General features: G+C 44.7%; 1 protein-coding gene and 1 non-coding gene across 2 annotated transcripts in view; both read left to right on the forward strand.

The window, feature by feature from the left end:
* The first annotated feature begins 242 nt into the window (after nucleotides 1–242).
* The window catches only part of LTA4H (leukotriene A4 hydrolase), a 53,843-nt gene continuing 32,905 nt past the window's right edge, over nucleotides 243–21,180 (forward strand). The window contains exons 1-3 of the mRNA XM_077472077.1: nucleotides 243–447; nucleotides 9,052–9,182; nucleotides 10,394–10,514. Of these exons, the coding sequence (XP_077328203.1) occupies nucleotides 301–447; nucleotides 9,052–9,182; nucleotides 10,394–10,514 (399 nt within the window). The 5' untranslated portion in view covers nucleotides 243–300. The remainder of the gene's footprint in view (nucleotides 448–9,051; nucleotides 9,183–10,393; nucleotides 10,515–21,180) is intronic.
* LOC143965203 (small nucleolar RNA SNORA35) lies at nucleotides 3,111–3,239 on the forward strand. The gene has a single exon (XR_013271586.1). It is a non-coding gene; the product is annotated as a small nucleolar RNA SNORA35 (small nucleolar RNA).

Here is a 21,180-nt window from a genome sequence, read left to right on the forward strand (position 1 = left end):
TACATGGGTCCATGTTTAATGGTTACAAATCAGCGTTTCATTGGTATCTTTAATTGTTACAACGTTTATATTGCGGGTAATAAAACATATACATTGTAATTACTCTCTGCGAATTGTATGCAGCAGCTCTCACTTCACACACCACCTGACCGCATGACTGGCACAGTGAGTCACCATAGGACTACATCTCCCATAAAGACTCTCGCCTCGCCCGGTGCATGCAGGGATTGTTCTCTATATTAAGCGGTAGAGCGTGTGACTGTACTCAGTGTGCTGGGAGAGCTGACAGAGATTTCTACCATGTCTGACCCGAGCTCGTTCTGTGATGCCGAGCAGTTCATCACCCGCCATATCAACCTGCACCTGAGTGTGGACTTCACTGCAAAAGTCATCTCCTCCTCCAGTGCCCTGACCGTCAGATGTCTGCAGGACTCCATCTGTAGCCTGGTACTTACCTGGATCTAGTCCTTATCCACCTACACCTGATCTCTGCTGACCTGCACCCACACCTGATCTCTGCTGACCTGCACCCACACCTGATCTCTGCTGACCTGCACCCACTCCTGATCTCTGCTGACCTGCACCCACTCCTGATCTCTGCTGACCTGCACCCACTCCTGATCTCTGCTGACCTGCACCCACTCCTGATCTCTGCTGACCTGCACCCACTCCTGATCTCTGCTGACCTGCACCCACTCCTGATCTCTGCTGACCTGCACCCACTCCTGATCTCTGCTGACCTGCACCCACTCCTGATCTCTGCTGACCTGCACCCACTCCTGATCTCTGCTGACCTGCACCCACTCCTGATCTCTGCTGACCTGCACCCACTCCTGATCTCTGCTGACCTGCACCCACTCCTGATCTCTGCTGACCTGCACCCACTCCTGATCTCTGCTGACCTGCACCCACTCCTGATCTCTGCTGACCTGCACCCACTCCTGATCTCTGCTGACCTGCACCCACTCCTGATCTCTGCTGACCTGCACCCACTCCTGATCTCTGCTGACCTGCACCCACTCCTGATCTCTGCTGACCTGCACCCACTCCTGATCTCTGCTGACCTGCACCCACTCCTGATCTCTGCTGACCTGCACCCACACCTGATCTCTGCTGACCTGCACCCACACCTGATCTCTGCTGACCTGCACCCACACCTGATCTCTGCTGACCTGCACCCACACCTGATCTCTGCTGACCTGCACCCACTCCTGATCTCTGCTGACCTGCACCCACTCCTGATCTCTGCTAGAATCGACTATAAATGACCCTGTATACATGTATTGATAAGATAACATAGCGTAGAGTTCAGGAGTAGTGGGGGGGTGGGGGGGAATGCCCAACTGCTCCTAAATGACCACCATTTAGATAAGGCATGAGGACTTATCTAAATGCGGCAAAACAGGTGTTTTAAACATGGGTTACTATCTGTCACGTTTAAGGCCCCTTTCACACAACTTCAAAGTCGCCCAATATTACTGTGATTTAGTGGCCGCAATTTCAGGAAATGTCTGTGTAACTGGCATCAAAGTTGGACCAAAGTAGTGCAGGGACTACTTTTGAAGTCGGAATGACCTTGAAGACCTACTAATATGAATGGTTGTCATGGGGAGTGACTTATCATGCTACTTTGCAGTCCCAAATTGTGGGACAAGTTGTATAAGTATGAAAGGGGCCTAAGTTGTTCAGGAGATGTAAAAAAAAAAAAAAAAAAAAAAAAAAGGCTCGTATACATGAAGCCTAAGGGTGATGCAAACAGATGGTTGTGGCACCTGCTTCTGCTGGGGTAAGCAGTGATTGGGCCAACTTTATGTTGGGCACTTCATGAGCACTGGTCATTGTAGGTTTGGTACTAGAATATATAATGTTTATGGGCACCCCAAGATATGCCTTACTAGGTGCTTTGTGGTTGCAGAATTTAGTTTAAAATGTAATGTTGCCTTGCCTAAAATGTTAAACAGGTTCTCTTCAATGGGTACAAATGCCCCTTCAGTCAGTGTGCGTGGTTGTATGTCTGTCGTTTGGGTGTGGTGTGTTTTTTTTTTTTTTTTTTTTTTTTTTTTTTTTTTGAAAATTCTTTTTTCCAGTGGTGTGTGTTTGTGTGTGGGGTTTTTTTTTTTTTATTTTTTATTTTTTTTTTCTTAAGTTACTATTATGTAATGTGAGCTTTAGCAAGAAATGCTTCACTTTTACAGAATTACAAAACCAGACATGGTTGAGATGTTTTAGTTGGAATAACATAGCGTGGATGATTCATGTAACCGGGAGCTAGACTTTATTTTCAGGAAGACTGTGAAGTAGACGGATAAGCAAGTGCAACACTAGTGACCAGGAAGCAAAGCTATGTATGAAACAAGGAAAACCTGTTTGCACTCTACTGAGATATAAACTTTTATAAATCATTCGCACTTTGCTACGATTATTAAAGCCAATCTTTTTTACAGAAGGCTCTACTGTCCTATGCAGTGGTTAAGTTGAGGGCCGCAAAGCCTGAAATGACTGTATGAAGTTTAGGGAGGGGGAAACAAATATCTATTGGGCTGTTTGTATATTATATTATACACCAGGGGTTTTGGACCTGCACATGGCTGATGAGGCAGAAAAAGACTTGTGGCACTGTCCACATATGAGGGCGAATCTGATTTTTGGGGGCCTTTTTGTAATTTTTTTTTTTTTTTTTTTTTTGTAACGGTAGCTTGTCCTCCTGTTGCATTCTTTAAGTTCTAAAATAACTTGGTACTCCAATAGTCAGCTTGTTTTCTCTTGATAACGGGTGGGCCCATCCAGCTTTTGGAAACTCGGGTGAACCTTCGCCACTGAAGTCCTCAAAAGATATAAAACCATTTGCTGATATAGCTTTTTAAAAATTGTATTTTATTATAATTGGTGTGGGTTTTTTTATTTATTTTGTGACTGGCCGGAGTCGCCGATTATGGCACAGGGCTTGGAAGAAATGGTTTGGTATCATTGGCTGCATTTACAGTAAATATCTTCTAAACAGTACATGTTTAGGAGATATTTACAGTACCGATGGGTAAGCCTATAATAAGGCGTCCCTATAGGTACAAGTCAGAGATTGGGAATTTACAACCACTTTAAAACTGAAAGGGCCGCACTGTTAAGTGTCTCCTTGGTCTTCCTCTGACTCTGGGGTCTCATTCCGGTGCCAGAATAATCCCCTTCTTGCAGAAAGGCCGGACTCTGCTGTGGGCCGACCCTTCCGATAGCTGGGAACACCCACTAAAGTAAAAGCATAATGCATACTAGCCCATTATGTGGCATTTTACCTGCGATTTCCCTCCTGGTGGCCGGATCCATCTTCGCTCCTCCTTCCTTCCGGGGGCCTGGGCTCTGTGACTGAACTCAGACATTCTGCTGTCCGTATAGTTGCTGCACCTCCATTCAGTCGCAGGCTGTCAGCACACGGCTCCAGGCCACTCTGAACGCCTCATTCCTGCTGTAGAGGCGTTGGCGCCCATATGACTGGAGCCTGACATGCTGCACCCATCCATTGTATGTCTGTCTGTAGACGTTGCACCCCTATGGCGGGGGTTCCGTTGTTGCACTTGGCTCCATCGTGGTCACCTAATGAAGAATTCCGTGATCATCTCTGATAGTGGTGTGCGCCAATATTTTAAAATTTTTTTTTTTTTTTTTTTGTCCTTGATGACATTTCTGTTCTACTTTACAAGGATTCTCAAATAAAAGGGGGGGGAAAAACTGAAAGGGGTCCAAATTAATCTCTACTTTATTCAAAACTAAAGTGTTTTTATCTAAATTATTATTTTTTTCCTTTTTGTTGTACTTTAAGCATCCAAAAATAGAAATCTTTTTTTTTTTTTTTTTGTGCAAACTTAATCCAACCAGCATTTTAGACCATCAGAGGTTTTTCATTTAGGACAGCTATACAGTTTGCATCTCGGTTCGACCCATTAATGGGCAGGTTGAATGTACCAAGTTGAGTGCTCAACTTTGGTACAACCAGCCTGCTGGATTCGCTTACAATTATCACTCGTGATCATCACGGGCTTCCCCTGCCCCCCACTGAAGAAGACCATTGCTGATTCCCCTGTCAACTGCTTGAAATTGGGGATCAATTTTTTTTTTTTTTTTTTTTCAGGGCCGATCTTGATTTTAGATGCATCGTGCCACTGGTCACCTGCCATATACAGCTTGTCGCTACTTGCTCTACTTCTGGCAGCATCCGAGTGGGTAAACTTCCACATGCGGGCGGTGAGAGATGAGGCAACTCTCTGCTGGCTTGCGGCTGCAGCTCTGTCAAGAGCAGCCTTCGTGGCCCTGCTGTATGGGTGGAACAGCGGTGATGTGTGGCGGGCAGTGAGATTATGTTCCCTCTGCACCACTGACACAGATTGGCAGAGACTGCAGCGAGTGCTGTGTGGGGACAGGGGGAGGAGGTCTGACCAATATTGGTGATGTCGGTACATTTCTGATCAATAATGATCATTAGAAAAACTTTCAATATCAGCCCCTGATAATCGGTCGGCACCTACTTGAAATGTGCTCCACACTGTGGACCCTCTCGCACTGATGCATTTTTTACCTTACAAGTGTAGCGGTGCCCCTGTGGGGTCGCTGCATGTTCTAACTCAATGTGTCACCCTGCTTGGTTAGACATTGACAAAAGTGTGTCTGAAGTGAGTCAATGAACAGTCTTTACTTGTTTTTTATTAGGGGATTAAACTTGTATGGGGAAAAGGGACATGAGATTGCCAAATTATTGATCTTGCCTGATTTTAAATAAAGATGATTGAAATCTAAATTGACAGTCTCCCAGCCTTCACATCTCCTTCAGCACACTACTTGATGGCTTTGCTGTTTCTCTGCTGTACAATTCTAGATTCCTGTCACTGTTGGCACATGGTTAGGCCTCACTCTGAATAAGTCCCAACATCTGCCTAGTAGTCCTTTTACAGGCAGGGGTCTGCAGTCCTCTTAGTTGTAGTAAGCATTTTAAATGAAAAGAATAGCTGTGTTAACTGATACTTGATGGCCTACTGATCCCAGAAAGTCCAATGTGAATCCTGAAAACCCTCCTAGCTGCAGCAACTTGAATCCAATGACGTCACAGTCTCTCCACGTGGCTTCACATCCAATCCTGGCAAGTCCCTCCCCAGAGCTCCTCACGGACCCTGGTAAGGATCCCTCCCGAATGACTGACTTTCCCAGCAGTGCTCCCCACTGTCCTCCTTCTGTTCCAGGAGACCTCATAATGACCCCCACCCCCAGAGAAGGGGGTTCCCTCAAGAGCCACAACAGTCTAATATATTTATATTTATTATTTATTTATTTTCTTGTATGGGATGCATACTAGCACATTATGCCTTTACTTTGCAGGGAAGGGGGAAAACAATTTTTCTGGACAACCTTGGAGAGAGAGTAGCTCCACCTTCTTCACAGGAAACGCATGCAGCCTTTAAAACCCCTCCGGGATGGTTCACACCACTGCAGTGTGGGTGCATTTTTAAAAGTCCTGCATGTTGCATTTTTGGTGCAATTTATTTTTTCGCCACTCAACTTTTATAGTGCTGATAAGCCTGTCAGTTACATCTCACCACTTTTCACCATGCACTTCCTGCATGTCCCCAGTATAGGATGCAATCTTGCTATCTGCAAGGGAAGAACTGCAAGTAAGCATTAGGAAGTTTTATTTTCTGCAGGGAGCTACGGGGGGGGGGGGACACTGGTTACTGGTGGTATAGGCTGGGATAACTGTGCTTGAGGGTGGTTGTTACACAGGGCAGTATACATGTATGAGGAGTGTAATACCAGACCTGGACAATTGTTACATTCGAATGATCAGATTCATTTCCTGGACAATGTATGAAGGTGATTGAGTTTTAAGCATCTATCTGGCTTAAATCTCCAGTGTTTTTATATATATTTTCTTATGCTTGTTAAGGTTCTCATTTATCCAGATCTTGGTATAGCTAGAATTAGTAAGTCACATCCCTCTGGACTTATTCTGATGCTGTACACACGATCGGAATTCCAGCCAGAAAGACAGATGAGAGCTTTTCATCTGAGAAATCGGTAATTCCAATCGTGTGTGTGTGTATGTGTGTGTGTGCGCAATTCTGACACTCCAAAAATCACGCGTGCTCAGATTCAACTAAGAAGGAAACTGTTCGCTACTGGCTATTGAACTTCCTTTTTCTAGTCCCGTTGTACGTCACTGCGTTCTAAACAATCGGAATTTGGTGTGACCGTGTGTAGGCAAGACAGCTTGAGCGGAATTCCGACTGTGTGTATGCAGCATGAGTAGTGAGATGTCTATAACATTGCAAACTTAGGCCAGTTGAATGATTCACTACTTCTAGCTGTTCAAGAGGTATATAGCTAAGAGGGGGTGTAGTCCTTGTGAAGAGCATTCTTAAATGCCTATTGTAGAACCATTTTTATATAGTGGACTTGAACTAGGGTTGTTGTTTGTTTTTTTTATTTTTTATTTTTTTTATTTATTTTTTCTCCAGTTTTAGCAGCAAACTAACCTGGAAATTTTCTTTTAAGAGGCGTTTTTAGTACTTTCTGAAAATTGTAAACCTTGCAGTCCTTTGTTTATCGAGTAAGGAGGAACTGGCAGATTGGGTAGCAATTATTATTGTTTTATAAAATTTACTTTTTTGACACCATTTCTCTGATCCACCAGTTAAATGTCTTTTTCCAAGGTTTTTGTTCTATGCTATGGGCAAATCTGTGATCTATACCCCTACCCACTCAGACTTTCCGTATCGCCTGTTTTGAAAAAGATCTCTAATATAGAAGGTGTTCTGTTAAAGTGGTTGTAAACCTCAGACATGAAATATGAACAAAGCATATCCCTCTATAGCAGTTTTGCAACCAGGTTTCTGTAGAACCCTCGGGTTCCTCCAGAGGTTGCTAGGGGTTGGTTCTTTAGGCGATTTATATTACAATATATTATCCCTGATGGGGTGTTTATTTTATTTATTTTTTTTTGTCTAAGGGGTAATTCTTCCAAATGTAAGGAACACTGACCATTGCACTAATGTAACAGTTGAAAATGTAGTAAATTTATTTTAGCAGGGGTTCCCTGAGGCTGCAAAGTTTTTTTTTTATTTATTTTTTTTTTCTCTCTGAAGAGGTTGAGAGGCTATTCTATAGTGTGTCATAATCCAGGGCATGAAGTGTGACTTGTCTGCTGCTTCCTTCCTTTGCTATCGGCATGAAGTTTTCCTGACACCAAGAGTAAAATTGGTGACAGGAGAGGAAGCTCCAGCTGATTGACAGGTTCAGTTCTGTTCCCGTGTGGGGGGGAGGTGGGGGGCGCTTTGTCCCTGTCCTCACTGAGCTCTGCAGAGTAACTTCAGCTCTGCCCACTTTTTTTTTTTAATATATACACATGCATACATGGGTCAATTTACTTGCCAGCATGTTTTTGCATTGTGGAAGGAAATGCATGCAAGCCCAGTTAGAACATATGAACATCATGCAGATAGTTTCCTGACTGGGATTTGAACCTTGGACACCAATGCTGTATGGCAGTACTGTTTTCCACTAAGCCATTCTGCTGTGTATAATGGTTACTGTAGTAAACTCTACAAATTATTATTATTATTTTTTTTGGTAAGGTTGATGCCCTGCCCAACCTTTTGAAGAGTGAGGGCCACTTAAGTGAATTAGTAACTGGTCGTGGGCCACAATGAGTGGAGCGGGAGGATGGCTGATAGGTCCTTGTCCACTAACACGGCTTGCTCTGGTCCAATCTGATTCGCCCAGATGGAAGGGGCAGATCCCCCCCCCCCTTTTATTATATATATATATATATATATATATATATAAATTTATTTTTCGTGGGCAAGTGTAAACACACAATTCAGTTTTTACATCTGCTGCTCCATAGAGGTGAATAGTAAGTCCGATTGGGTCGGACCAATCATATGAAAGGGGCCAAAGGATGCTTTCACACTGATGCGCTGCCATTTGCCCAAACCACAGATGCAGCGCAGTGAACCTGTGGGTTAGCTGCACTTTTCCGTGAACTTCTATTATATCCTGCAAGTTTGGCGCGCTTTCTGAAGGCGCAACAAACCCGCAGGTAATAACAGAAGTTTATGGCTCAATGCAGGTAACCCACAGCTGCACTGCACCTGCAGAGCAGTTTGAAAGCATCCCAGTAACCACTGCTAAACAGATATATCCGTATATACTGTAAATTTAGTAGTAAACTTGCCTTTAATAACAATCTTCCATTCTGGTATTGCTGGCTGTTGCTGTGTGCATTTGGTATCACTCCGCCTGTGACAGGAGTGGGCATATACAGAAAGCATTGGCTTATGTGGCTCTGCTCCACAGCCACTTGCTTACTCTACCAGTGGCCTTCATTCACAAAAATGCTGCTCTGGGATGGCAGGTCAGTAACCTGTGATCTGGGCTTGCCAACCTGCCATCTTATGGCATTAGAGGGCTCCGCGGGCCACATGTGGCCCCTGGGCCACTGGTTGAGCACCCCTGGTATTATAGTGTATGGCCAGCATTACTCAAAATAAAAAATAAAAAAAGGAACCCTCGGGCATTACTTTTGCTGCGGAGTCTCCTGTGAGGGGAGAAGAGGTACTGCAGATGTGCACAGCAGTATATCAAGATCAGGCCCGGGTAAGCATTTGTCTTTGGTTCACACAGTTGCAGGTGTGAGAATCGCAGCTGATTTCCCCCCCCCCCCCCCCCCACCTGCAATCGCCCGTAGCCAAGACGTGCTGATCTGTACAGACAGGCAGGACTGCTGTTCATTCATAATGGCATCCCCCAAACAGCTAAACCCTCAGCATGTCTGCAGGTGCTGTGATATTGCATGGTGCCCACTGAACATACAGTAAATGAATATGCACTTACCATAGAGTGGTCTAGTAACTGGCACTTGGCTTTATTTTGTATGGAATCGCTGGACAGTTCTGAATATATTTTGTTCTAATTCTCTCTTGCAATTCAGTTTAGTCATTCATTTTTGTATCTCTAAACCAGCATTCAATGCAGGCTTGGTGAGCTTTTCTGACTCCTCTATTTTAATCTTAGATTTTGGATACCAAGGACCTCACCATAAAGAAAGTTTCAGTAAATGGACAAGAAGCCAAGTTTTGTCTTGGGACAAGCCACAGTTTTAAAGGCACTCCTCTTGAGATCTCTCTTCCCTCTCCACTGACAAGGTAAACTTTCTACAAACTTCTGCAGACAAAAATGAACTTGTACTGTGTACAGCACATTAGTGATTAACGTTTTACAGTGCAGAATAGGAGATAGGGTATTGATTTCAGGTGGTAATTAACAGACATTTTCTAACTAAATAGGAACCCTTTGGTGTATACCATTGATTATCTGGTATGATACAAAGTATTTATCTAGGTGTATTTAGCTTTTTCTATTCTCTATACTGTGGGTTTTTTTTTTTTTTTTTTTTTTTTTTACGATTTAGGTTTTGCAGTTCTGTTCATTGCAGTGATATGACCTATCTTATTGCATGTTAATTACCTTCAAATTAGTCTTGTCTACAGCACATTCCTAATCGCTATGATCCAAGTACAAAGTCTGGGTCAGACGCTTCTACAAGCTGCTTGCTCAGTATTTTTTTTTCTTCAGTCTTTATGGACAACGTATTGTCTTTTCAAGTCTGGTCAATCTGGACCTGAATGTGTTTTAAAGAGTCTTGGGATAACCATAGACACTTGTAGTGATTTGGCTTGGCTTTGTTATTGAAAAGGGGGGGGGGGGGGGTAGAAAGAGTCAGTCATACTTGCCTACTCCATGTAATGGTTTTGCACAGAGCAGCCCTGTACCTCCTCTTCTCTGGTCCCCCCTGCAGTGTTCCTGGCTCCTTCCCCCATGACCAGTGCCCCCATAGCAAGCCACTTGCTATGGGGGCACTGGTGTTTACTCGCTCCTTAGCCCTGCTCTGTGTATCCAAAAAAACAGAGTTGTGCCGTGGCTCGACACTGCCCCCCGCTCATTCCTCATTGACTCACTGGCTGTGAGAGGTCCTCGGCCACATGCACAGGTTGGGCACCAGGGCTCTAGAGCATTCAAGTGCCTTGTCTAGTAACATCTGCGTGGAGATAGCTGTATTCCTAAGGGGGTTGTTGGCCGCATCCCCTAATGTGATTCCCTCTCCCTCTCCCTCTCCCTCTCCCTCTCCCTCTCCCTCTCCCTCTCCCTCTCCCTCTCCCTCTCCCTCTCCCTCTCCCTCTCCCTCTCCCTCTCCCTCTCCCTCTCCCTCTCCCTCTCCCTCTCCCTCTCCCTCTCCCTCTCCCTCTCCCTCTCCCTCTCCCTCTCCCTCTCCCTCTCCCTCTCCCTCTCCCTCTCCCTCTCCCTCTCCCTCTCCCTCTCCCTCTCCCTTGTAACGTGTCCATTTTTGATTTTACAGAGGGCAGGAAGCCATAGTGGAAATTTGCTCTGAAACCTCCCCCAAGTCCTCAGCTCTTCAATGGCTCAACCCCGAGCAGACTGCAGGGAAGACTCATCCCTATCTTTTCAGCCAGTGCCAGGTAACATCCCTGTTCTGTCTTCCTGCTAAAATCATGTCGCATGCATATGTTTTGCTTATAATACATTCATTGGGTTTTAAAGAGAAGCAAAACAACCCCACCTACAGTAGGTGACCGCAATAGTGTCAATCTCACTGCTTTTATTGGCGAGATTGACATCCTGCGAGCCCCGTTGCAGGAGCCAGCGCCGAGCCGGCTCGCATTGGGGGGGAGGGTTCCCAATGAATGACAAGTATTGATGACATTGAGACCAGGTTTACACTGGTGCGGGGATCTGACTTGGATCCCCACCAATACCAGGCACTGTGTTTTGGTATGAATCTTGAGGGAGAACTTCATGCCAAATTTTTAAATAAAAAAATAAATAAAAAAAAGGCATGGCGTCCCCTCCAGGAACATAACAAGCCCTTAAGTCTCCAAAAATGGTGTGGTTTCCCCCCCCCCCCCCCCCAAATCCATACCAGACCCCTATCTGAGTACGCAGCCTGGCCGGTAACAAACGGGGTGGGGATGAGTAAGCTCGCCCACCCCAAAGCACCTTGTCCCTATGTTGATGAGGGCAAGGGCCAGGGTTGTCAGGAGTCGTCGTCTTCCTTTTCTTTTTTTTGTTATGGAGGGGGGGGGGGGGGGGGCGCTACTTCATACTCCTACCCATTCACCTGGGGGGGAAAAAAAATGTAAATAAAAAAAAAAAAAAAACTAGACAGGTTTTCAAAGTTAATTTGTTAGGCAGCTCCTGGGGTCTTCTTCCGACTTTGGGGGACTCCTTCTCACTCTCAGGTTCTTCTGCTGGCTCCTCTATCTTCCAGCTCTTTTGCTAGTGATGGCCCGGTCTTCTGTGTCCTTCTTCCCTCTTCTCTTTCTTTCTTTTGTTGACACTACTATCTCTCTCCCGCTGTAATGCCGTGTGCAAGGTGCGCAGCCACTTATATAGGCATGGGGCATGCTGGGACTGTGACGTCATAAGGGGCAGGGTCACCGTTACCGCAATTACATCTACCACCCCTAGGGGCGCATTGGTTTGTCACGTGCCGTGATCTGGAGCACTCCCCTGCCTTAGGAAAGGCCACGACTTTGGCCTAGCTCCGGAGCGGCAGCCATCTTGGTGCACCTGTCAGCTGTTTACAATGCGATTGCGCTGTCATTTGACGGAGCAATCACTTGTAAACAAACCGCTCTTCCCTCTGTGTACAGTGGAGGGGAGAAATTGGATGGCAGCAGCACAGTGGGCTGAACCTGTAGTGCCCACAATGCTGCTCTGTGACAATTGCAGTTACAGCCATCCCTCAATACCCGGCGATACTCAGCCATTATTACAGTGGGGGAGATGACGTGAATATTACAGCGGGTAGATTGTGGATATTACAGTGGGGACTACATGGTGGTGGAATTTTCACAGGTTCTTGCAAATTCAATTATCTGCTGATCCGAAGCAAGATCCGTGAGTTTGGGGGGAACAGATGTACAGAGGAAGAGGGAAACGGATATGTTTGTGGGGTACAGAGGGGGAACAGATATATGTGGGGGGGGGGGAATAGACATGCAGGGGGGAAGGCGCCCCTTGCTTAAATATAAAAAAAAGTCAGTTACTCAGCAAAGTAACAAACTACTTTTCCAATGTAGTAACTGAGTTACTAACGCAATTACTTTCCCAAAGCACCCACCCCCCATGTTGAGGGCATGCAGCCTGGTATGGTTTGGGGGGGGGGGGGGGCGCTCGCTTGTCCATCCCCATCCCCTTTCCAGACTGGCTGGGCTGCGTGCTCGGATGGGGTCTGGTATGGATTTTGGGGGACCCCCACGCTGTTCCGGCATAGGGGGTTCCCTTTAAAATCCATACTAGACCTAAGGGCCTGGTATGCCCCTGGAGGGGAACCCATGCCGGCTCTATTAAAGAAACGACACTGTCTCTCTTTTTTTTATTTTTTTATTTTTTCCTTGCGCTCGCTGCAATTCCTATTGCAGAAAGCGTGAGATGTACAGTGCCCTGCCACCGAAAACCAGCGTGATGATATCGCGCTGGAAATACAATCTTGCAGTCAGGTACTGTACTCCTCCAGTACTATATCTCTCCTTTAGGGAGAATGGCCATCCCTCCCCATCATGAAGATCTTGCACAAATACGAAGTCAAGTATTTGAATATTTGTAGGTGAACTTTTCAGTTCCTCTAGTACTGTACCAGTTGAGCAAGCCATCTCTTGCACTGTAAGAAGTCAAACAGCAGCATGCAATACTTGCTCTGTAAAATTTATTGCTGTATCTGTTCTAAGTAGCACTAACGGTTAGAATTGGCAAAGGGGAATGATTTGCATTTTTGATATCTTTTTTTCTCTTTCAAAAAGTTTATCTGGGTGAGGCTGGCATTTGAGTATCAACCCTAGGTTTTATAGGGCAGCCCTATTGTATGTATAATCCTTATCAAGAAGATATATTGTAGAGTCTATAGTTTTTACTCCCTTTTCATGTCTAAAGTGGTTTTAATTTATTTACAACAAATAAACAGTAATGAATTGACTGCACAAGTATACCCCTCCTTTTTTGTTATGACCTTAATTATCATAACAGCTAATTGTTTTGTCTTTTTTTTTTTAGTTTTGCCTGTTTTGACTTATCCACACAGGCTTAAAGCACAGTTCTACCCAAAAGTGTAGATGTGTGGGTGTTTTTTTTTTTTTTTTTTTTTTTTTTTTTTTTTTTTGAGGGAGGAATGGGTACCTGGTTTTTACAGGTGCTTCCTCATCCATCGCTTGGCTGCGCCCCCCGCCCGCATGGCCCTTTCCTCTCCAATTTTTTGGGACACGTCACAGGTCCCAGAAGATTGCCTGGCCCCCAAGAGAGCACAGTGTGCCCCCAGCCTCAAAGCCGCAAGCTATCACAACTGGGTGCCCAAGGCTTTGGGCACCCACATCACTGTCTCATGGGACAGGGGAGTCCAACTTCAGCAGCTACACTTTTTGTAGCTGCTGACTTTTAATCTTGCAAAACAATGGAACTTTGCTTTAAGGTTTTATTGCTTCCAAACATGCCTCTACTAAATACTCAGCATAAACTCATCTTGACTGATTCAGGGCCACATTTGTGTGGCTTGTTACCATGCATTAGCCCAGGTTCACAATAAGCTACAGGAATGAAGCCATGTGAGTTCAGCTGAACTCGCACGATTTCACTCCCGCATTTGCCGTCCCAATTTCAGCTGTGATTTAAGACCTCTGTGTTGGTTTATGCAAAGATGTCAATGGGGGGGAAAAAGTGCCCCGAAATCTCAAAGTAATACAGAAACTACTCTTTGAAATCGATGCGGTGTCACACCTATTAGAACAGTTCCATTGCTGCTGTGTTTGTTTTTTATTTATTTTACATGTCAAATCGCACCAATGTGAACCAGGGCTTGGGGGTTATTTAGTAAGACTAAAGAGTACAAAATCAGGTGCAATTCTGCATAGAAACCAATCGGCTTCCAGGTTTTATTGCCAAAGCTGAATTTGGAAGTTAATTGGCTATCCTGCACAGCTGCACCAGATTCTCTGTACACCCAGCTTTAGTAAATCTATCCCATTGTGCTAAGGTAGGCCATTGAAATCGAAAGTCTACCAATGCAACAACATTTCTGAAAATCTAATGTGCCACAATTTAACACTGCATGTGTGCATTGGGTTTATTCTAAATAAATGCCACTGCAATGCATGTATTCTGTGTTCCAGTAATGCACACTTTCTTACAAAACAGGCCCTCAGTGTTCAACAATAAAATGTAAACATTCGATACTTTTAAATGGATGTTGTGTGTATTTAATGAATAAATGTGCCAAGTATTTCTGCCACTGATATCTGTAAAGTTCTTTTTTCATATTCTTAATTTTAAAGTTTTTGTCCAAACACAAAATAAAACCTGGATAATCGGAAAAAGAAAGCAAGGCAGTACCAAATCTGATTCAAATTTGGAATACTTTATTTTCTGGTAAAGTTTTCTCAGGTAAAGAGCAAGATCTGTGCAGGAGCATCAGTTTCTGAATAGTACAACTATTTGTGTGAAATGTGATGGTCTCCTCTTGCACCGCTCCGTATTGCTGAGATGTAAATGGGGACAGGGGGTGCTGGTTGGGGGAAGGAAAATGGGAAGCCTGCTGTTATCTAATCCAGTGATGGGGAACCTTGGCACTCCAGCTGTTTTGGAACTAAATTTCCCTATGTAGTTGGAGGAAAAGGTCTAATCAGTCCAGCAAAAAACAGGCTTTTCAAATTATTAAATATAACAATCGAAAGAGGCATGACCATCTTCCAAGAGATTTCATACATTTTACATATACACAGGGGGTTGCCCTCTGCTTCGAATACATAAGAATGCAGGCTTTTGCTTCATTGAACAAGTGATCGCTTGTATTGTCTGGATAAGATGGGAGCCAAGTAAAAAGGGTAAGCTGCCAGGTCATCTTCCAGCTGAACATCAGAAAGTTTGAAAACCCGGTCACGCCCTTTTTGTATCCAAAAAGGTTGCAAAGCCTGACTGCTCCAGGACATATGTTAAAAAAAAAAAAAAAAAAAGCGCCTTCCTGCATAAGATGCTGTCAGCTGGGGCGTGGGAGGGGCCACTGACCTGGGCGGAGGCGCCAAAACACTCGAGCATCAGACTCTCCTGGGCACAGGTTCCTGGCAGGCTGGCTGGCTGGATTGGGACAGTGAGAGCTCTATTACAAGTGAGCAGAGCAGGCAGACAACACCAGACAGCAGCCTCAATCAGACATCAGAGCTCTCCCTGGGTAGACGGAAGATAACCGAATGAACTGCTGTTTCTCCTCTTGTAAGTCCTGACCTGTTTGTGCGTTCCAGTGCAATGCTGTACTCACCCTTGCAGGTTTACTTAAGAGAAAGGTACTTTTTTTTTTTTTTGGGTTGGCAATATACTGGGTCATGTCAAGCTCTACATAGATGTATTCCACACTATATCTTATAAAAAAAATAAAGGCATGATTTTCATTGTGTGTCTCAAATCTACGTCTAGCCTGAAAAGTACTAGTATATTCCTAACCTATTGAAAGATTTGACCATTAACAGCAAGTAAAGTGATGCAGCCCAACTCCAGCAAAGTGTGATAGTCCACCCTTGCAGTGCTGGGGGAAATGGCCTTGTGTATGTTTGCTCCAGCCAGGTGTAATGCTCTCCCCCTCCACCCAAAGCCTCAGCATCATACTATACAAGGACATTAAAGCCGTTGTAAAAGTCTTGTGGTTTTTCACCTTAAGGGCCGGTTCACACAGCGGGCGATGCGAGGCGACACGACTCGCCTCGCCTTGCTCCCGCAAGTCGCCCCCGTTCTGTACAATGGAACCGTTCTGAGAGGAGCGACTCGAGTCGCTCCGACTCAGAAAAAAGGTTCCTGTACTACTTCTGGGTGACTTCGGGGGCGACTTGCATTGACTTCTATACAGAAGTCCTCTGCAAGTCGCCGCTGAGCTCGCTGCAGGTCGCGGCGAGGCAAGTCGGAGACTCCTCGCCACGCCTGCAGTGTGAACCGGCCCTAAAGGAGTTGATGCATTAAGATAAAAACCTTCTGTGTGTAGCAGCACCCTGACGTGCTGCCCCCCCCCCCCCCCCCCAAAATTACCTACCTGAGCAGCTTCTCTCTCCAGCAATGTCCATGATCCCCACTCAGCCATCTAGTACACTCCTCCTGACTGGCTGTGACAGAGCAGTGGAGCTATTGGCTCCCACAGCTGTCAGTCAGCTTATCAGGAGAGAGAGGGGCAGGGCCAGGTCGGGGGTCAATGTCTGAATGGATACATGAAGCTCTGACTCGGCTTGGGTGACAACCTGTAACAAGCTGCTGGTTGAGGGGCACTCCAAAGGAGGGAGTAGGAGCAGCAAAGGGGCCTGAGTCAGGAGTACTGTTTCGCCCCCTAGACAAAAAAGTGACTGTCCTCCGACTGTGGGAGCAAGGTTACAAACCTTCTTTCTACAATGGAAGACGACCAGTCTGTTTTTATCCTCAAAACAATATCTGAGGCTTACAGACTGGAATTCTCTCAAACCCTACCAGCTCGATTTTTGTAACCCAGGCTCCTTGAGACGTAGAGAAATCTGTTGCAATGACATCAATCCTCCAGGAATAGATCCAACAGAGGGTGATCATAAATGTTCCCCCCCCCCCAAAGAGGAAGGACAGGGCTGCTATTCGCACATATTACTTGTAAAGAGACCGTCAGGCAAATTTAGATGGCTTCTGAACCTAAAGATACCACGGATCAACCGGGTAAAAGAAATTCAGACTGGACACACATCTTTTCAGTCAAAGGTCTTGTTTTTTTTTTTTTTTGTTTTTTTTTCTGCCATCCTTGGATCTGCCTATAGCACCAGTATCTCAGAAACGCCTAAGGTTTGCAGGCAAGATGGTAGACTATATAATCTATCCAAAATCTGCAAAGGGATACGAGGAAAGAGGTGCCTCTGGGTGTAGAAGTAAACGGTTTTAATTACACAATATAAATATACACAGGCAACTCACATTTTGAGAGTAATAGGTGAGCCTTGAATAAAATAAATCCTAGACACAGGGATCCTCCGATTTGTCAAGTCCTCCTGCCGGCTATGATGCCGGGTCTGCTGTACCCAGGAGACTGCACAAAGAGGAAGCACCGACCGCACTAAACTGGAAGCAAAGCGAGGTTTGGAACCCAGGCCGGAGGATGATGTCACTAGTAAGCGACCAGTTTCGTGAGCGTTTGGGATGAGATGACAAGTCTGCTGCGCTCCTTCAAGCTGATGGGAGGCATTGAAAGGCAGATTGATAAAGGCTGAAAGGAGGAGTGGTTAGGACAGGGGACTACAGAACAATAGGTAACTGTAGAACGGGGAAAAGGGCAGCGGCTGGTGGGTATGAGCAAACTGATATACTGAGTGTAAATGGAAATAAAAATTTAAAATAAGAATAAAGACTAAATGTAAATAAAAGCTGGGGCATGAGAACATAAGTGTGTGTATGTATATACTCTATCTATATCTCTCATTATTTTATTTTTTTCTAGATACATGTACATATGTGTACGCATGGAATAATAAAAAAAGATATAAAGAAAGGGATGACTGGTATAAATAAGGAATTGTATGATGACAGATTTTTATACTCCTTTATACCACCAGGGGAAAGTACATCTAAAACATAAATCCAATACGTTTCTCTAGCACAGAGTTTTTTTTTTTTTTTTAAATCTCTGCTGCAGGAAGGGCACTGGAGGTCTCTTCAATCACCCACACTTTGAGTCCTACAGTAGATTTTTTGTGAGCCATGATGAAATGTTTAGGAACACTGAGGATCTATACCGCCCTCTATAAATCTTGTGTTCATCAAATCTAGTTATGTAGGCTGCACCATTCTGGCACTGAGAAAGTAGGCCATAAGGGCAACTGAGGGCATAGACAATGAAAATTTTTTTTTTTTTTTTATTTTATTTTTTTTTTTTTTTTCATCCTACATCTTTGGTTTGGAGCTCTTCCCTTCGGGCTGTCGTCCTCGCTGGGGATGTTCACCAAGATTGTTGCAGAGGCCTTGGCCTCCCTCAGAGTAAAAGGAATATCGATTGTCCCATATTTAGACAACCTCTTAATAATTGCCAAAACAAGGGATCTATTAGTGAAGCATCTGAAAGACTAAGCCCTTGTACACACGGTCGGACATTCCGTCGGATTTTGTCCGAAACTGTTGCATACACACGGTCGGACAAAGTTGTCAGAAAATCTGATCATATGTAACGTGATTACCTTATTTGGTTACAACGGGACTACGTTCATGCTAGTAGCCAATAGCTTTGGTGTAGGAATTTGATCTGAGCATGCGTGGCACTTTGTCCGATCGGAATTCTCTACACATGATCGAACAAAGTCGGATCATGTCGGAAAATTTTACCGACAAGTTGGAAAACTTGGTCCATCAGATACTCCGACGGAAACAGTCCAATTGAGACCACCGTCGGATTATCTGACTAAACGGTCCGATTGGACACATTCCGTCTGAATCTCCGACCGTGTGTACAAGGGCTAAGACACTTGGAAGGTCTTGGCTGGATAATAAACAAGGAAAAACATGATTCCATCTGGGATATTCCATTGACTCCATACAGGAGAGAATCTTTCTCCCAGAGGAAAAGATAGTCCAAATTGCCATGAAAAAGACCCAGACAAACCTGCCAATTTCTATCAGGGCAGTATTGGGTCTCCTCACTGCATCACTACCAGCAGTACAATGGGCATGTCTACATGCAAGGGATCTCCAACAGGCAATTCTGAGAGATTGGTCCTACGGGGAGTCTCTGGAAAAATTGATCAGAATGCCCCACTTTGTTCTCATGACCACATAAAGGGTATAGTATTTTTTTTTTTTAAGCCATCCACAACCATCTACCTATAGTGCTATCAGTGAAGCCTTTAGTGCTTCAGGGAGCAAATCCTCCTGCAGGGGTAGTGGGCCATTCAACGCGGGCAGTAGCAACATCCTGGCCAGCAGGAGCTTCTCCAGGTCGGATCTGTAAAGCGGCCATGTGGACAAGCTTTTCCACCTTCACCGGCCACTACAGGTTGGCCTTGCTATCAGCATTGGAACAATTGCTTGACAGGAAAGTCCTGCAGGCGTTGCTCCCACCCTAGAGTAAGTACTCTATCTCCAGGTGCTGTCCTGAAAGACAAAGGGAGGTCTACCAGTAATGGTATTTCTATGGGTCTTTCAGGACAGCGCCAATGACCCCCCCCCCCCCCCACTAATTGTATTATAAAATGTGGTGTTATTGCTATGTTCTGCTTATCTAATTTCAGCATGGCTGGAGGTACTCTATGAACAACTGTGGCCATGGTGGAAGCGTCCAGTCTTTAAAGAAAACTGACTGCAGTGTTTCCTGTGAAAGTGGGTGGAGCTACTTTTCACTTGTTTCCCCACTTGTAAAAGTGGTTCTTAACCATTATAAACTAAGCCTTAATTTTAGATGACAGTAAAGGTCCAAGTTTCTCTCAGAACTTGGAGTTCCATCAATGCCAAATGGGCTTTTGATTGAGTATTTCAAGGGTGCGTGTTTAGGAAAGCAAAGTGGCCACTTGTTTAGATCCATTGTTTCTGTTGTCTGGACCCATGGGCAATAAGGATGCTCCTAATAAAACTTTTGTGGGCCTCTAAGTGTAAACAAGCTTGCCATGGACGGTTGGTTAATCCTGAAAGGAGGGCTCCGATGACTGACTACCTGGTTTTCACTTCCCTGCCCTGAATAGGGGAGGGGAGTCATTGAGCTTCCATTGCTAACTCTTGTATGCCCAGATGAAGATCTCCATTACTACCAGTACTACTACTACAGTCTGACAGTGTACAAGTCTCGATAGAGACCACCTGAGCTAGCAGGAGGTCTGACTGTCTATGCTGGAATAGGTCTGCGTTGCAAAGAAAGATGAAGTCTTTTTTTCCTTACTATGGAATGCCTGCTGTTCAGCTTACAGAAGCTGGAGAAATTGGTATAAGATGAGTAGCACGAGGTCAAGTGTGAAATTCATATCTCCACCTAGTATGAGGGTACCCTCAACAAGCGACCAGTTCCTCTAGACAAATATCGGGGACAGTGTTTGGATTCTTTTAAGGACCATTTAGTGCTGTGGGTGAAGATGACAGTGACACCCCCAGATAAGGAAGCAGGGGAGTTACTATGATAAACATGAGGGTATCAAATTTGTAAGTCGCTGAGTCTTGTCGGTTCTGAAATTGGTCTCTTGGGGAAAAGCCACCTGAATTCTTTCTCACCACAGGTCACCCATAACTTGCAATCACTTTTCACATTTTAAGACATAAATTTGGTGGGGCAATTTAGACATTAGTAATTGTGTTTGGTTAGCAGGGGAAGACATAGCTGAGGTAATATGAGGGGCCTGAAGGGGCAGCGGAATGTAGAGTAAGAAAAACCACACCCTCCCTTCTAGTGGGTGTGAAAACTAGCCCAATGAAGGAAAGGAGCAAACTTCTTCAAATTGGACAGAAAAAAGGCTAACCTATTCCAATTTAAATCACATTAAGCATCAGGATAAGTAATGCACTAAAAGAAGCCCTTTTCACAAAAACCAGAAGAGAAGCACTAAATTGCTGTCATCCAGCATACACGGTAAACTAGAAACTAATACCTAGGCCTAAGATGTCATCTGTACTGCAAGCTAGATCAAACGTGAATATCCTCTGGCTCCCCGTTCCAAAACAAAGTGTCTGCCTTTTATGAGTAATGGCAAGGATACCGCAGCTCAAAGAAATATAGGGGGTATCTTTTTATAAGGGCAAGTGAATCCCAGGCGTGAGGAGAGGTCGGTAGCGGCCTTCCTGGCAGATAAAAACTGAGTATCTGTAACTCAACCAGGTATATAACACACAATTGCTGAGTGACCTGATCCATTTCTCTTTTTTTTTTTTTTTTCTCCCTCAATGTGTGCTGCTACCAAAGAATCTAAGTCGGCCTTGAAGCCTGCAAATTAGTTCTGTTTGCCCGATGCCAAAATGTGCTCAGCTGGGAGCTCAAAGCTGCAGTTAGATCTTGGACAGATGACATGCATCTAGTAGCCAGTACATATGAACAATATTTGTAAATTTAAAAAGTGGATTGTTTGGACAGTAGGCAACACATCTATCTTTTTGCAGTGCTTTTCATTGCTGTTGGAC

Source organism: Lithobates pipiens, unplaced genomic scaffold (assembly GCF_037356315.1).
Source record: "Lithobates pipiens isolate NorthernLeopardFrog02 unplaced genomic scaffold, aLitPip1_a1.2 Scaffold_8, whole genome shotgun sequence".
In the NCBI taxonomy this organism is placed as follows: domain Eukaryota; kingdom Metazoa; phylum Chordata; class Amphibia; order Anura; family Ranidae; genus Lithobates; species Lithobates pipiens.